Below are 15,268 nucleotides of genomic sequence, written 5' to 3'. Positions count from 1 at the left end.
CTTTTTAAACAAACACGGGAAGATTTCGGCATCTTTTAATTTGGAAAAAAACGAGCTTACTGTGCTGTCCTAGATAAGCTATACAGTGCTCTAACGGGGGAAACTCTTTTAGCAGTAGAGGCCTTACTCTAGTTACGACTGCTAGGTGATTGGAATGGAATAATGTGTGGAATTTTTTTAATTATTTTGAAATGGTTTGAATGCTGGCTTCGTCATAGCATTTGTTTTGTCCCCTTAATGGTTTGTATAAAAATAGGGGGGAAATAGAGTTGGGAGTCCATTTATCTTTGCTTGACCCCTCTTGTGAACCCATTCCTTCATTCTAATAATGTGAAGCGAGTCTCGAGATTTGTGTACCTGACTGAAGAGCAGTGTTACCGGAGGGTTAGCATTACACTCCTCGGAAACGAAGCATAGGACTTGTGGAAATGCTAAAGAGGTCAAGCCTAGAGTATATGTTTGTTATCGAAATTAATTTTCACAGTTGGAGGAAACATGGTTGAAATACAATCGAAATATGTTTTTAAGAAACTGCCTGGTGCGTTTATTTTGGCTCACAACGCAAGCAGACAATCCCATTCACTCTAAAATAAGTCTGTAAGGAATAACCATAATAAGTAAAGGTCCCCTGTGCAAGCACCGGGTCATTCCTGACCCATGGGGTGACGTCACATCCCGACGTTCACTAGGCAGACTTTGTTTACGGGCTGGTTTGCCGTTGCCTTCCCCAGTCGTCTTCCCTTTACCCCCAGCAAACTGGGTAAGCATTTTACCCACCTCAGAAGGATGGAAGGCTGAGTCAACCTTGCGCCGGCTACCTGAAACCAGCTTCCATTGGGATCGAACTCAGGTCATGAGCAGAGCTTGGACTGCAGTACTGCAGCTTACCTCTCTGCACCACGGGGCTCCTATAACCATAGTACCAGTTGGCCATTACTTAGCACCTTTTCAAAGCTGGAAATACGTGATCTGAATGCATGTTGGGGGGGCATCCTAATGCTATCTAAGAGTCTGTGCCTCAGATAATGATTTGGGGGATTTCTTCATGCTCTGCATCGGTGCTCTGGTCACTAGGAGGAAGGCATTCTGAAAACGAAATGGACCTAAGCTGCCCCTAGGAAGCATCGTTGTTAGCATCTTTATCAGCAGGGAAGAAGAGTTGTTTTTTCTATGCTGACTTTCTCTACCACTTAAGGAGGATTCAGACTGGCTTACAATCACCTTCCCTTCCCCTCTGCACATCAGACACCCTGTGAGGTAGGTGAGGCTGAGAGAGCTCTAAGAGAGCTGTGACTAGCCCAAGGTCACCCAGCTGGCTTCATGCGGAGGAGTGGGGAAACCAACCCAGTTCCCCAGATTAGCCTCCGCCGCTCATGTGGAGGAGTGGGGGATCGAACCCGGCTCTCTAGACTAGAGTCCACTGCTCCAAACCACCGCTCTTAACCACTACACCACGCTGGCTCTCTATATAATCTCTCTAATGGTAAGATAGCCTCAGTTTAGTCATTTTAGCTTCTAGGGGCAGTTCAGACAGTCATGCTAGGAAAGGTTGAGGGCAGCAGGAAAAGAGGAAGACCCAACAAGAGATGGATTGACTCTCTAAAGCAAGGGTCCTCAAACTACGGCCCGCGGGCCGGATCCAGCCCGTCAGGGTCCTGAACCCGGCCCCCCCTCCCTCTGGAGCCACCGCGCCCGTCCCTTCCCCAAACTAAGGCGGCCATTTGCCGTATAGTGTTGGTGGCAACAGCGGAGAGGCGACACCCGCTCCGACCCGGGAGCCGCCGCTGCCTCTGCGCCTTCCCTGCCGTGGCTGCCCTGAAGAGCTGCCGCCGCTGCCTTCCTTTCCCCAGGCGCGCATGTGGCTCGGGGGACGGGAGGCGCCGCCTCGGACTGCAATGCGCCCCTCGCTGCTGCTGCTGCTCCTGCCGCAGCAGCTGCCGCAGCCCTGAAGGAGCCATGCCGGGCTGGAAGAACATCCCCGACTGCCTGCAAGCCGAGCGATGCGAGTGCCGGGGGCTTGGGTGGCGGCGCCTGAGGGGAGGGCTGAGAGACCCGTCTCCTGCCGGCCTCCTCCTGCGCCCTTCCCCTCAGGTGCTCTTTGCCAAGCAGGGGGCCAGCCCAGCCCGCCTCCCGCTCCAGGAGGCGGGAAAGCCGCAAGTTAACTATTCTTTGCCTGGGCACCTGGCTGCCTTCCCGTTTGGGCGGGGGAGGGGCGGCCCCAAACAGTGTTTGAGGGACAGTGAACTGGCCCCGTTTAAAAAGTTTGAGGACCCCTGCTCTAAAGGAAGCCATGGCCCTCAATTTGCAAGACCTGAGCAAGGCTGTCAAAGATAGGACATTTTGGAGGACGTTTTCATAGGGTCGCCATGAGTCAGATGCGACTTGACGGCACTTAACACACACATCACACAATGGTAAGATAGAACCTGTTCAGCTTTGCTTGCCTACAGGGTCTTAAGTGTGCGTTACGACCCATGCAAAACAGCTGTATGCGTTCAGTTTGCGCCGCAGCACAGTTTAAACGAGGCCCTGAGCCTTTGGGAAATTGTGCAAAGAAGCTATTTTGCTTCACCTGCTTCACAGTTCCATTGTCCTGAATCTTTGCCCTTGGAAAGGTGGGGTGGGGGAGTGAGATTGGCATGGGCACCAGCAGCTGAGCTGGAATGAACACCAGTTCTGAACAGGCCACACAAGTACCAGTTGTCTCCCCAGCCATTCCCATCAGAAGAAAAGGAAGATGACTGTTACTCAGGCTGTGGTGTTGTGCCGGTGAGTCGCTTCCAACTTATGGCGACCCTATGAATCAATGCCCTCCAAAACAAAGCAAAGGAGTTCTGTACTGAGAACACTCATCCTTCCATGAGTGTATAAATCTTCTAGTGCCTTGTAAGCAGATTGCACAGCTTGTTTTAAAATGTGCATTGCTGAACAGATGCTGGAGCAGGGGTGTCAAAAATAAGGCCCGCGGGCCGGATCCGGCCCCTTGAGAGCTCTGATCCGGTCTGTGAGGCGGCCCCCACCCCACCCCCAAACTCTCCATCTGGGCTGGCAAGGCATGGCCCGGCCCAACCAAGTGATATTTATGTCATATCCAGCCTTCGTAACAAATGAGTTGGACACCCCTGTGCTAGAGAATAAACCACGCGTTCAATTAGCAAGGGGCTCACCGGGTAAAAACAAGAAACACAAAGATTAACAAGTGATGCATTTTACTGGATTAAAAAGTCAGCATTACAAAAGGTGCATTTTTCTATAAAATCAAGTCCATTTACATTTTTTCATAAGTTAATTCGTAACCACAAGTGGTACAGGTCTTCTTGTATAAATCATCTACCACTTCTTCCGCTCCATATTCATGTTGGTGGACGCTGGTGTCTTTTTTCCACACGCTGCTCCTTACAGCTCGACGTAGCTCTAGTAGAAAGCATGGAATAAGAACATAAGAAAGGCCATGCTGGATCAGACCAAAGTCCATCAAGTCCAGCAATCTGTTCACACAGTGGCCAACCAGGTACCTCTAGGAAGCCCACTAACAAGAGGACTGCAGCAGCACCATCCTGCCTGTGTTCCTTTACAGCACCTAAGACAATAGGCATGCTCCTCTGATCCTGGACAGAATAGGTATGCATCATGACTAGTATCCATTTTTACTAGCAGCCATGAATACCCTTCTCCATGAACATGCCCACTCCCCTCTTAAAGCCTTCCAAGTTGGCAGCCATCACCGCATCCTGGGGCAGGGAGTTCCACAATTTTGCCTTTACCTTTTAAAGTTTTCCTAAGGTGATTTCCAATCCCTCCCCTCACTGAATCCTTTGACATTTTGTTCCTGGAGGGTAAGGAGATATAATGGGTACGATAGAAGCCTAGTGTGTGGGAGAGGGGAAATTGGTAGAAATCACCAAAGAAAAACCCTTATAAGAAAACCTAATAGCGCTTACCGTATATACCCGTGTATAAGCCGACCCGCGTATAAGCCGAGGTGCCTAATTTCTCCCCAAAAATGGGGAAAAATTAGGCACCCGCATATAAGCCGAGGGTCGGCTTATAACCCCTCCCCCCCCCGCAGGCTTACCTGAAAGGCTCTCCAGCGGCGAGGGTCCGCCGGCGGCGCGGCCCGGGGGGGCCTGGGCAGCCTTCCTGCGGCTGCAGGAGGCTGCCCCAGGCCGCTCCCGGCGGGAGGAAGCAACAGCGAGGCCCAGGGGAACCCGGAGCAGCCTTCCTGCGGCTGCAGGAGGCTGCCCAAGGCCCCTCCCGCCCGGGAAAAATGGCAGGAGGGCCGGGAAGGGCCGAGGCAGCCATCCTGCGGCTGCAGGAGGTTGCCCAAGGCCCCTCCCGCCCGGAAAAATGGCGGCGGGGGCCGGGGCAGCCTTCCTGCGGCTGCAGGAGGCTTCCCATGGCCCCTCCCGCCCGGGAAAAATGGGGGGGGGCGGGAAGGGCCGGGGCAGCCTTCCTGCGGCTGCAGGAGGCTTCCCATGGCCCCTCCCGCCTGGGAAAAATGGCGGCGGGGGGCGGGGGGGGGCCTTGGGCAGCCTTCCTGCGGCTGCAGGAGGCTTCCCATGGCCCCTCCCGCCCGGGAAAAAAGGCGGGGGGGGGGGGGCGGGAAGGGCCGGGGCAGCCTTCCTGCAGCTGCAGGAGGCTTCCCATGGCCCCTCCAGCCCAGGAAAAATGGCGGCGGGGGCCAGGGGGGCCGAGGCAGCCATCCTGCAGCTGCAGGAGGCTGCCCCAGGCCGCTCCCGGCGGCAGGAAGCGGCACGGGCCCGGCGACGGCGGTAAGTTTCCCCCCTCCCTCCCTCCCCCCCCCGTATTGACCCGCGTATAAGCCGAGGCCGGCTTTTTCAGCCCATTTTTGGGGCTGAAAAACTCGGCTTATACGCGAGTATATACGGTATGTTTTTTTAAAAAAATGTGGTTCCATACAGGCCAGTAAATTCAGTTCAGGAAATGGGCACTAGCAGAAAATACATCATACAATCAGAGGTGTTAAAGGTAAAGGTGTCAGAGGTGTTAAAGGTAAAGGTCCCCTGTGCAAGCACCAGGTCATTCCTGACCCATCGGGTGACGTCACATCCCGACGTTTCCAAGGCAGACTTTGTTTACGGTGGTTTGCCAGTGCCTTCCCCAGTCATCTTCCCTTTACCCCCAGCAAGCTGGGTACTCATTTTCCCGACCTCAGAAGGATGGAAGGCTGAGTCGACCTTGAGTCGGCTACCTGAAAACGACTTCCGTCGGGATCGAACTCAGGTCGGTGAGCAGAGCTTTTGACTGCAGTACTGCAGCTTACCACTCTGCGCCACGGGGCACTGTTAGGTACTGTAAAACACAGGTAGCTTTCATACCAAGAACCGATAAAGAAGACCGGTGAGGTAGGAAATCAAGCATTACCCCAATATGTGAGCATCAGCTTTCACTGACAGGAAGAGGGCAAAGATGTTAAACCCCCGCTAGTCCTTTACCTTTAACTTTTTTATCAAACTTTTTCTGCTTCATTTTCTCTCTGTTGTCTTGGCGACTTTCCTTGGCTTTTTCTAATGCCTCCTCGCTGCCCCAAATTTCAAGAGAGCGCTTTATTACCTGCAAAACGACATATCTAGACATTTTCAGCTACAAAAAACGTATTGGTTTTTAAAAGTTAGGCAGGCGCCTTCTCTGTGGCTTTTGTGGCCTTATTACTAATAATGTAATAACAATGGTAGCGTTAGGAAGTAACGTGGTCTGACTCGAGGGAGTTGATCATTATGGGGTTGCATGGGTGATGAGCAAGCATTCTTGTTCCTTCCAATTCCAGGAAAACTTACTTTAATAAACAGGAAATAAAGACTTCAGCCAGATTCCCACAGAGAAGAGTTGGTTTTTATATGCCGACTTTTCCCACCACTTAAGGAAGAATCAAACCAGCTTACAATCACCTTCCCTTCCCCTCCCCACCACAGACACCCTGTGAGGTAGGTGGGGCTGAAAGAGTGTGATTAGCCCAAGGTCACCCAGCTGGCTTCATCTGGAAGAGTGGGGAAACCAACCTGGTTCACCAGATTAGTCTCCGCCGCTCATGTGGAGGAGCGGGGAATCAAACCCGGTTCTCCAGATCAGACTCCACCGCTCCAAACCACTGCTCTTAACCACTACACCACATTGGCTCTGTTAAACTATAGACCAGGGGTGGGGAACCTTTTTTCCTTCAAGGGCCATTTGGATATTTATAACGTCATTCACGGGCCATACAAAATTATCAACTTAAAAATTAGCCGACCAGTAAGTTTTTCCATGGCCCAGGTGGGAAAGGGTTAACACAGTTTCTTGGGCAGACCTAGCAGCACCATAGCTAACGACACTTCTGCAAGGGGGGAAAAAAGGTTCCTTTTCTCGGCAAAACAAACACATCTGCCTTGAACAGAGGCTATTCTTGTCCGCGGGAGGGGGCGGATCGCCAGTCCTAGATCCTTATGAGCTAGAGATCTGCCAGGACCCGCGAAGGGCCAGACCAAATGATTTCGCGGGCCTTAAACAGCCCCTGGGCCTGACGTTCCCCACCCCTGCTATAGACAATACCATTCATGTGCTTGGGCACACATTTGGGAGGGGGGAGTTTACAAGCTTCCATACCTGCCGTTTTAAATATAGCTTCATGTCGCCCCACTGGGAATTGTGAGGGTTTTTCTTCAAAATAAACTTTAGCACCGGTTCTCTCTTGTCTAAATCGCAGTCTTTCAGAAGGTACTCCTGCTTCGCTTCCGTTCTTGTTATGAGCTTATGCTTATCTTCCACATCTCTGAAACGAGATTTCAGTGCAGTCATGGAAACAGGAAGTCCCTGATCTTTTCCCCCCTGGAACTTAACTCGGCAGGTATGGATTTTGGGGTCTGCAGTTGAGTCTTAACAGCCCATTCCTTACCTTGGGGGCCGAAAGTGCACAGGAGGCACACAAGGGCCCGCACTGGAGTCTGTGCCACTTGCGCTGCCGAGACTGGCATGGACGCCAACATCGGGGCACTAACACTGGCCACCTTGCACTGCTGCAGCAGTGTGGCCCTGAGACGCCGGCTCTGTCTCTTGCTGGCATCCTGACGGCACACATCCGTGTGCCATCTTCCCAGGGGGCGGAGCTGCCTTCATGCAGCTTCCTAACCCCTTTCAGGCCGGGAATGGCCCCCTTTGCCCTTACCTTGATTTACGCCACCTTTTTAGGTGGCGTGGCCCCGTGGAACGCTATGGAGAGGTTCCACGGGGCTCACATGAGCACATGAAGCTGCCATATACTGAACCAGACCATCAAGGTCCATCAAAGTCAGTATTGTCTGCTCAGACCAGCAGCGGCTCTCCAGGGTCTCAGGCAGGGGTCTTTCACATCACCTACCTGCCTAGTCCCTTTAATTGGAGATGCCGGGGACTGAACCTGGGACCTTCTGAATGCCAAGCAGATGCTCTACCACTGAGCCACGGCCCCTCCCCTCAAAGGTAAGGGCAGCTTCCTGGCTTCAGGGGGGGGGGCTGAATCCTATATATGTGTCATATTCCCCCCTTAGTCACCTTTCTAAATTAGAACATACCAAGTATTCCAGTATTTCTTCATTAGCCTTCAGAGGTACCTAGTAAGTACTTGCATGCTGCAGTTAAACGTTGTAATCTCTTAAACATGTTTAAATAGTTTAACTTTTTTTAGTTCATATTTTCACTTAAGTATGTAGTGATCTTATGGATTCTTGAGATTGGTGGGCTAGTAGTCCAAGCATACATTTAATTAGCTTCGAGGAGTAGCAGGATATAAATCAATGTTCAGGATGAAAATGAATGCAGTTGATTTTGCTCCACAAAACCATAATGCTATACAAGATGTGCATTTCAACTGCTCCTTGTTTCAATGTAATTAAAACAATTGCATCGGACTTCACTGAACTTATGCTTACAAAATATCATGCATCAGACTTCACTGAACTTATTCTTATAAAATATCATTTCTTTTTCTACTCAGAGCTGAGAATACATTTTAGAACACAAAAATCTAATGAGGTAATTGAATATGGCAAGATTCCTTCGTCCTGGCAGGAAGCACATATCTCCCTGATCCCAAAAGAAAGTACAGATCAATATCTTTCTCAAGCCTATAGACCAATTTCACTGTTGAACATCGATTACAAAATTTTTGTTTCTATAATTACCAAAAGATTTCAAAAATATGTTGGCAAACTGGTACATCCAGATCAAACCGGTTTTATTCCGAAGAGACTCATGAGAGATAACGTACGATTGATCCTCAGTGCAATTAAATATATAAAGTCCAAATCATTAAAAACTGCAATGATTTTTTTAGACGCAGAGAAAGCTTTTGACAACGTCTCTTGGCATTTTATTTCCAAGACTTTACAACAAATGGATTGTGGAGATTCTCTTTTAACGATTTTTAACGCAATATATTCCGTTCAGAAAGCATGTCTTTTGATTAATGGTTCACTGTCAACAGAATTTGCAATCACAAAAGGCACAAGACAAGGCTGTCCACTTTCTCCACTTCTTTTTGATTTATCAATGGAAGTTCTCTCGAATTACATAAGAAATGATCCAAAGATTAAAGGTCTTACAACAGGAAACGAAGAACACAAAATTAAAAGCTATGCAGATGACGTTGTCTTAATCTGTCAGAATCCCGGACAAATACTCCCACAGGTTTATAACCACATTATGGAATATGCAAAGCATTCCGGTTACAAATTGAACAAAACAAAGACGAAAATTATGACCTTTAACACTACAATAGATGAGGACAAGTACATTAAAGAAATTACTGGTTGTCAAATCGCCAAGGAATCAGTCAAATATCTGGGTGTCAACATATCTTCACAAAATAAGACACTTTTAAGGTCAAATTATATGAAAATCTGGGGAAAGATAGAATCGGACTTGAGTTTATGGTCAAAAATTAACATTTCATGGTTGGGAAGGATATCGGCGATAAAGATGAACGTGCTTCCTAGACTGAATTTCTTATTTCAATTTTTGCCGATTGATATTCCAGACAGAATAATAGAAAGTTGGCAAAAACAAATCAACCGATTCGTTTGGAATGGGAAGAAACCGAAAATTAGATTTAAAGTGTTACAAGACAAAAAGAAAAGAGGAGGACTAGCATTACCTAATATTAAATTATATTACCATGCCGCCTGTCTAACTTGGATTACAGAATGGATAAAATACCCCAAAGCCAGACATGTTATTCTAGAACGAGTAGACCTTGGACAAGGTTTTCACAAAGTTCTGTGGGACTCTACATCTAAAACTCAAAAGGACAAAGTACCAGAAGATTGCGATGTTAAAATAGCGCTATTGAAAGTATGGAAAAAATATAAAAAGAGAATAAGTCCTTCTCCACCATCCATAATGTCGCCAGTCGAAGCTTATCATGATAACGTTAAATTAAAACCGGGTGTCCATCTTACTTACAATCAAATGATTGAGCCCACAGGAGAAATTAAGACCCTGACCAATCTTCAAGAAAAATTTCAAAAATTTAACTGGCTGACTTATTTACAACTGAGGTCTAACTTACAAAAAGACTGCTTCTATCCCCAGCCATTTCGTGAATTAACAGAATTTGAGCAGATAACATCTAAAAACGATTCACACTTATTAGGAAAAATCTACAAGCTTCTTTTGAAATACGAAACGGAAGAAGAACAAGTGAAAACTAACATGATAAAATGGATGCAAAATTTTGGAGAAATGATTAATATGGACTTATGGGAAAAACTTTGTACTTCTGAAATGAAATATACCGTGTCCCAAGAAGTGAAAGAGAATTGGTATAAAACATTTTATAGATGGTATCTAACTCCTAATATGCTCTCTCAGATGACTACTCCCGGAAAAAGAGGTGCCTGCTGGAAATGTCAAGACACGGACGGTTCCTATTTTCATGTTTGGTGGACATGCTCAAAGTTACAAACTTATTGGAAAAGAATTCATCAAGAACTTTAGCTGATGTTAAATATTAAGTTGACATTTGATCCTAAATTCTATTTACTCAGCATTGTGCCACAAGACCTGCCTTCGAAATTTCAGGACGTTTTTAAATATGCTACCACTGCAGCTAGAACGGTTCTTGCAAGAACCTGGAAACAAACTCACATTCCCGAAATTGAAGATTGGAAAGAAAAACTATTGGAATATGCTAGTATGGCTAAGATGACTTTCGAGATAAACTTAAAATCTAGTGAATCCATAGAGCAATTTGACGATAAGTGGGTGTCATTCTATACTTACATGAACCTTGGCTAACTGAATGAAATACGTTGGTTTTGTATTATCTAACTTGTTTTAAATAACTGTCAAGTAAATTTTAGACCTTCATACAATAGAATATCAATATAAGTAGAATAATGAATGACACTTTGTAACAACTTTTTTACTGTATAGAAAATATCTCATAATATACAACTGAGCTTATTTGTTTTTTTTGTTTTTTTTAACACTGTATTGTTTTATACTTATAACGTATTATCCCTCCCCTTTTTTTTCCTGTACCCCTTCAGTTATACAAATAAAATTAAAAAAAAAAAAAAAAAAAAGAACACAAAAATCAGCACCGCAACTCCCCCCCCCCCCCCAACCTGGCTTCACAATCTTAGGAAATTTGTTAGCATTTAACAAACAGAACTTTATTTTTCTTCTTTATACCTGCAATTATCACACGTTGCTAGATCAAAGTGGGTCATGAGGTAGGAGTCCATGAATTCTTTACTACATTCTTCGCAGATAAGGTAGTCGAATTCTAATACAGGCCCTGTTAGAAACAAAACCATTTATGCTGTTAAGAACATTCAAATGCTGTGTATGAAAGTACTTCTGAATTAAAAAAAAAAAAGATATAGCAAAGCTGAAATTGAAATTTGAGTAGGCTAGACCAGGGGTGTCAAACTCATTTGGCATAAATGTCACTTGGCATAAATGGATATGGCATAAAGGTCACTTGGTTGGGCAAGGTCACCTCTTGCCAGCCCAGATCGGGACTGGGGCGGGTGGCTGACTTGGCTGGCTGGATAAGAGCTCTCAAGGGGCTGGATCCGGCCCGCGGGCCTTATCTTTGACACCCCTGCGATAGACAGTTCATATTCACATAGGTTGTGCAGTCCCATGTGGGAACTGCACATGTGCAGGCCATATGTGATGGCACAGCCCACCACGCAAAGAAGAAGAAGAAAAGCTGGTTTTTATATGCCAACTTTCTCTACCTTGTAAGGAGAATCAAACCGGCTTACGATCTCCTTCCCCTCTCTACAACAGACACCCTGTGAAGTAGGTGGGGCTGAGAGAGTTCAGAGAGAACTGTGACTAGCCCAAGGTCACCCAGCTGGCTTAACGTAAGGACATAAGAAAGGCCCTACTGGATCAGACCAAGGCCCATCAAGTCCAGCAGTCTGTTCACACAGTGGCCAACCAGGTGCCTCTAGGAAGCCCATAAACAAGACGACAGCAGCAGCACCATCCTGCCTGTGTTTCAAAGCACCTAATATAATAGGCATGTTCCTCTGATCCTGGAGAGAATAGGTATGCATCATGACTAGTATCCATTTTGACTAGCCATAGATAGCCCTCTCCTCCATGAACATGTCAGCTCCCCTCTTAAAGTCTTCCAAGTTGGCAGCCATCACCGCATCCTGGGACAGGGAGTTTCACAATTTAACTATGCGTAGTCTTGATGTGTAGGAATGGAAAAACCAACCCGGTTCACCAGATTAGAGTCCGGTGCTCCTAACCATGACACCACGCTGGCTCCCCTAGAAGGGTGTGACTCTGTTTAAGATGGCACGGCAAAGCCGTTAATCTGAATCCCCATCTAGACAGGACTAAAGTTAACAACAGAAACACACTAGCAAGCCCCTCGCTTCTCCTGTTCCTTCATTTCATCCTCTCTACAGGTGGCCTACCTACTATCAGGTGACTCAGCTTCTCCCTACTGCGCCTGTCATCTCCAGATGCCTGAATCCGTTCATCCTTGAGGCAGCACCTTTACCTGTGGCTGACAAGAAGAGCTAGTAACTGCACCTTGGAGCGCTATTCATTTAGAAGGAAGCGCTTTCCATCAACAACCAGGCAGACGCCGCTGCCAATGGTCAAATCCCCAAACTCGTTTGGGTGTAGGAGGGCTGGTTTCATGCAGTCCTCTCCCACCCCACCTTAGTTTAGATGAGGCACCGACAGGACAAAATGGCCTATCCGTATGAAAAAGAAGAGTTGGTTTTTATATGCCGACTTTCTCCAATACTTAAGGAAGAATCACCTTCCTTACAATCACCTTCCCCTCTCCACAATAGACACCCTATGAAGGGGGTGGGGCTGAGAGAGTTCAGAGAGAACTGTGACTAGCCCAAGGTCACCCAGCTGGCTTCAAGTGTAGGAGTAGGGAAACCAACCTGGTTCACCAGATTAGAGTCCGCCGCTCATGTGGAGGAGTGGGGAATCAAACCCGGTTCTCCAGATTAGTCTGCCACTCCAAACCACCGCTCTTAAACACCACACCACGTGGGCACTACACCACTTTTCACACACCTGACAACTCAGCGGGGTGCTACGTTTGCAAGCCTGCGCACAAATATTACCATGCTGATGCAACACCCACAGGGGCTACCGATCTCTGGAGGGCTAATGCTGCATTCACAGCAGTCAAGGACTCAACCAGGCAGGAAGAGGGACACAGGTCCAAGCACATCCAATTTAAGCCAGGTCTCAGCCAATCAGCACAGTCAACTACCTGGGTTCCTTTTTGAAAACCTTTATTTGTAGAGGCAGGCAGGCAACTTCCTGCTGCTATGGCAGGAAGATCTCTGGAGTCAGGATGGCAACGTTCCGCTTACGAACACCCTTTCCCAGCCCTACTAGGGCCAAGCTACAAATTGCAAGGAGCTCTGATGACTCTTTTTTGTAGTCCAATGGGTCCCCCCACCTGAGAAAAGTAGTTGCAAGAAACTGGGTTCTTAAGTGCAGAACCAACCGTGGGGGCGGGAAGTGGGGGAGAAGTTGGCTTAACCCTATTCCTGCCAGGTTTGTTGTCAGCTCAAATGCATCCCCTTTTTCTCTGCTTGCCAACCCGCAACAGAAGGAGACGGGGACCCATCTTTCCCCTTGTGGGTGGGAAGACAACTGGAGAGCAACCGTCATTCTGAATAGGCTAGCATAACAAAGGTTAAGAAAAGTTAAATGTCTATATGCCGACTTTCTCTACCACTTAAGGAAGAATCAAACCGGCTTACAATCACCTTCCCCTCCCCTCCCCACAACAGGCACCCTGTGAGGTAGGTGGGGCTGAGACAGCTGTGACTAGCCCAAGGTCACCCAGCTGGTTTCATGTGGAGGAGTGGGGAGTCAAACCTGGTTTTCCAGATCAGAGTCTACTGCTCCAAACCACAGCTCTTAACCACTACACCATGCTGGCTCTCTTCCTCCTCCGCTTGCGTGCAACATTTCACAGACGCTCTTGCTCAAGGGGGAAAGAAATCAGGATGCACAACCACAAAAGAGAAAGCAGCGCATAGCTGAGTGTAGCGCCTGTTTGGATAACTGCGAAAGGTGCAAAATTCTTTCCATCCATTGTGTAAATGTTCCAGATTTCTTTTATATCTCCACATGAAGTTTTTCCTCCGTTCCTATTCTCCTTTCGTGCCATCTTCTGCAAACTTAACAGTTACCAGTGACGGCGGTCGCATCAACAATCATCACCATTTACCTGGGGGGTGAACAACTTTCTCGGCCGCGTCTCCCTCTTCCTCCTCCTCCTCCAGGAAGAATCCTCCTCCCGTATCTGTTATTTTAGGAGGTGCTTTAACTTTAGAACTGCCTGAAAAGGATGGAGAAAAGGGTCACCTGCACACATACAGCTGAAAGAAACACTGCTATTAATACATGACATTATTCTCGAAACCTCTCTGCAACTGGGACTTTCCATGCTTCACCTTACCCGTATGCTAGCATGAACTCCAGAATCCCTGAAAGACTCATTGGCCATTTATGCAGGGTCAGTTTTGATGCTCACTCAAAGCTCTTTTTTTAAATCCGACCTTTAAAATGCCTATTCAAGGGCTAGATGCCAAAGGAGAAATTCCACACACACCCACTTGCCTGCTCCTTTGTTCCTTTGTTTGAATAGCCATTAGCAATTGCTGGTTGCATAGCTAACACACAGCTGTGATTTTTAACACTTCCTTGAGGGGATTCTTTGAGACGGGGGGGGGGCAGAGCAAACACAAAAGGTCACGTTAAAAGGGCTCTTAAGAAATGCAAAGCAGGTATGCGCCGGCTTCTCAGTCACTTCCTGAATGACGGTTCAGCGTGAAAAACTCAAAAAAATATGCGGGGCACTTCAGCCTGGAACTGCTGCTAGTTAACTTCAAAAATAAAGATAACATGCACAAAAAGACAGCAGGCTGACTCCCATTTTGACTAGCAGCCATGGATAGCCCTCTCCTCCATGAACATGTCCACTCCCCTCTTCAAGCCTTCCAAGTTGGCAGCCATCACCACATCCTGGGGGAGGGAGTTCCACCATTTAACTATGCGTTGTGTGAAGAAATACTTCCTTTTATCTGTTTGGAATCTCTCACCCTCCAGCTTCAGCTGATGACCTGAAACTGCACCCGAAAGGCCTGGGCCCTAGCCCCGCGTACTAGGCTGCACGAGCAAACCTTCGCCAGCGGCAGGATAGGGCCGAGTCGCCAGCCGAGCCTGACGCAGCATCAACGCCCGCTGACGATTCCGTTCAATCTTCGCCCGCATTGCTGCAGAGAGTGGAAGGCCCTCCCCCTCAGGAGTCTGGGCGTCCATGACCAGGATCAGAGCCAGAAATCTAGAAACATAAAAATAAATATATATATATATACGGTATATATATACATCAGAAATGCTACCATTTCTGATATATATATACACGAAAGCTTACGCCGAAATTAGAAAAACAACTTATTTGTCTTTAAGGTGTCACAAGACTCCCATTTTATAATCCATATCACTCTGATCATGTTTGCTAAGACACTGAACAGACATATTGCAACTGTCTTCTTGGCCAACGCTAATTTTGTTCGCTGCCTTGAACACACAACATGGGGTGACGTCACATCCCGACGTTTACTAGGCAGACTTTGTTTACGGGATTGTTTGCCGTCGCCTTCCCCAGTCATCTCCCCTTTACCCCCAGCAAGCTGGGGGCGCATTTGACCGACCTGGGAAGGATGCAAGGCGGAGTCAGCCTTGAGCCGGCTACCTGAAACCGACTTCCGTCGGGATC

General features: G+C 47.5%; 1 protein-coding gene across 1 annotated transcript; it reads right to left on the bottom strand.

Moving 5' to 3' along the window:
• Positions 1-3,210: 3,210 nt before the first annotated feature.
• On the bottom strand, positions 3,211-14,808 carry XPA (XPA, DNA damage recognition and repair factor). The gene is made up of 6 exons (XM_056848658.1): positions 14,670-14,808; positions 13,715-13,825; positions 10,669-10,774; positions 6,604-6,769; positions 5,457-5,574; positions 3,211-3,414 (listed from the first exon to the last, which is right to left on the bottom strand). Exons 1-6 carry the CDS (start codon positions 14,806-14,808, stop codon positions 3,269-3,271), a joined length of 786 nt encoding a protein of 261 aa, XP_056704636.1. The 3' UTR covers positions 3,211-3,268.
• Between the last annotated feature and the right edge of the window lie 460 nt (positions 14,809-15,268).

Source organism: Euleptes europaea, chromosome 4 (assembly GCF_029931775.1).
Source record: "Euleptes europaea isolate rEulEur1 chromosome 4, rEulEur1.hap1, whole genome shotgun sequence".
Classification (NCBI taxonomy): Eukaryota; Metazoa; Chordata; class Lepidosauria; order Squamata; family Sphaerodactylidae; genus Euleptes; species Euleptes europaea.
The sequence above is the reverse complement of the archived record's forward strand: the minus strand, read 5'-3'. Positions and strand labels throughout refer to the sequence as shown.

Excerpts from the sequence above, each read along its gene's own strand:
- XPA (XM_056848658.1), bottom strand. The coding sequence starts at position 14,808 with ATGGACGCCCAGACTCCTGAGGGGGAGGGCCTTCCACTCTCTGCAGCA. Across the intron at positions 13,826-14,669 it reads CTATCCTGCCGCTGGCGAAG|GCAGTTCTAAAGTTAAAGCA; the intron begins GTTTGCTCGTGC and ends CATCCTTTTCAG. Across the intron at positions 3,415-5,456 it reads GTTTGATAAAAAAGTTAAAG|AGCTACGTCGAGCTGTAAGG; the intron begins GTAAAGGACTAG and ends GCTTTCTACTAG.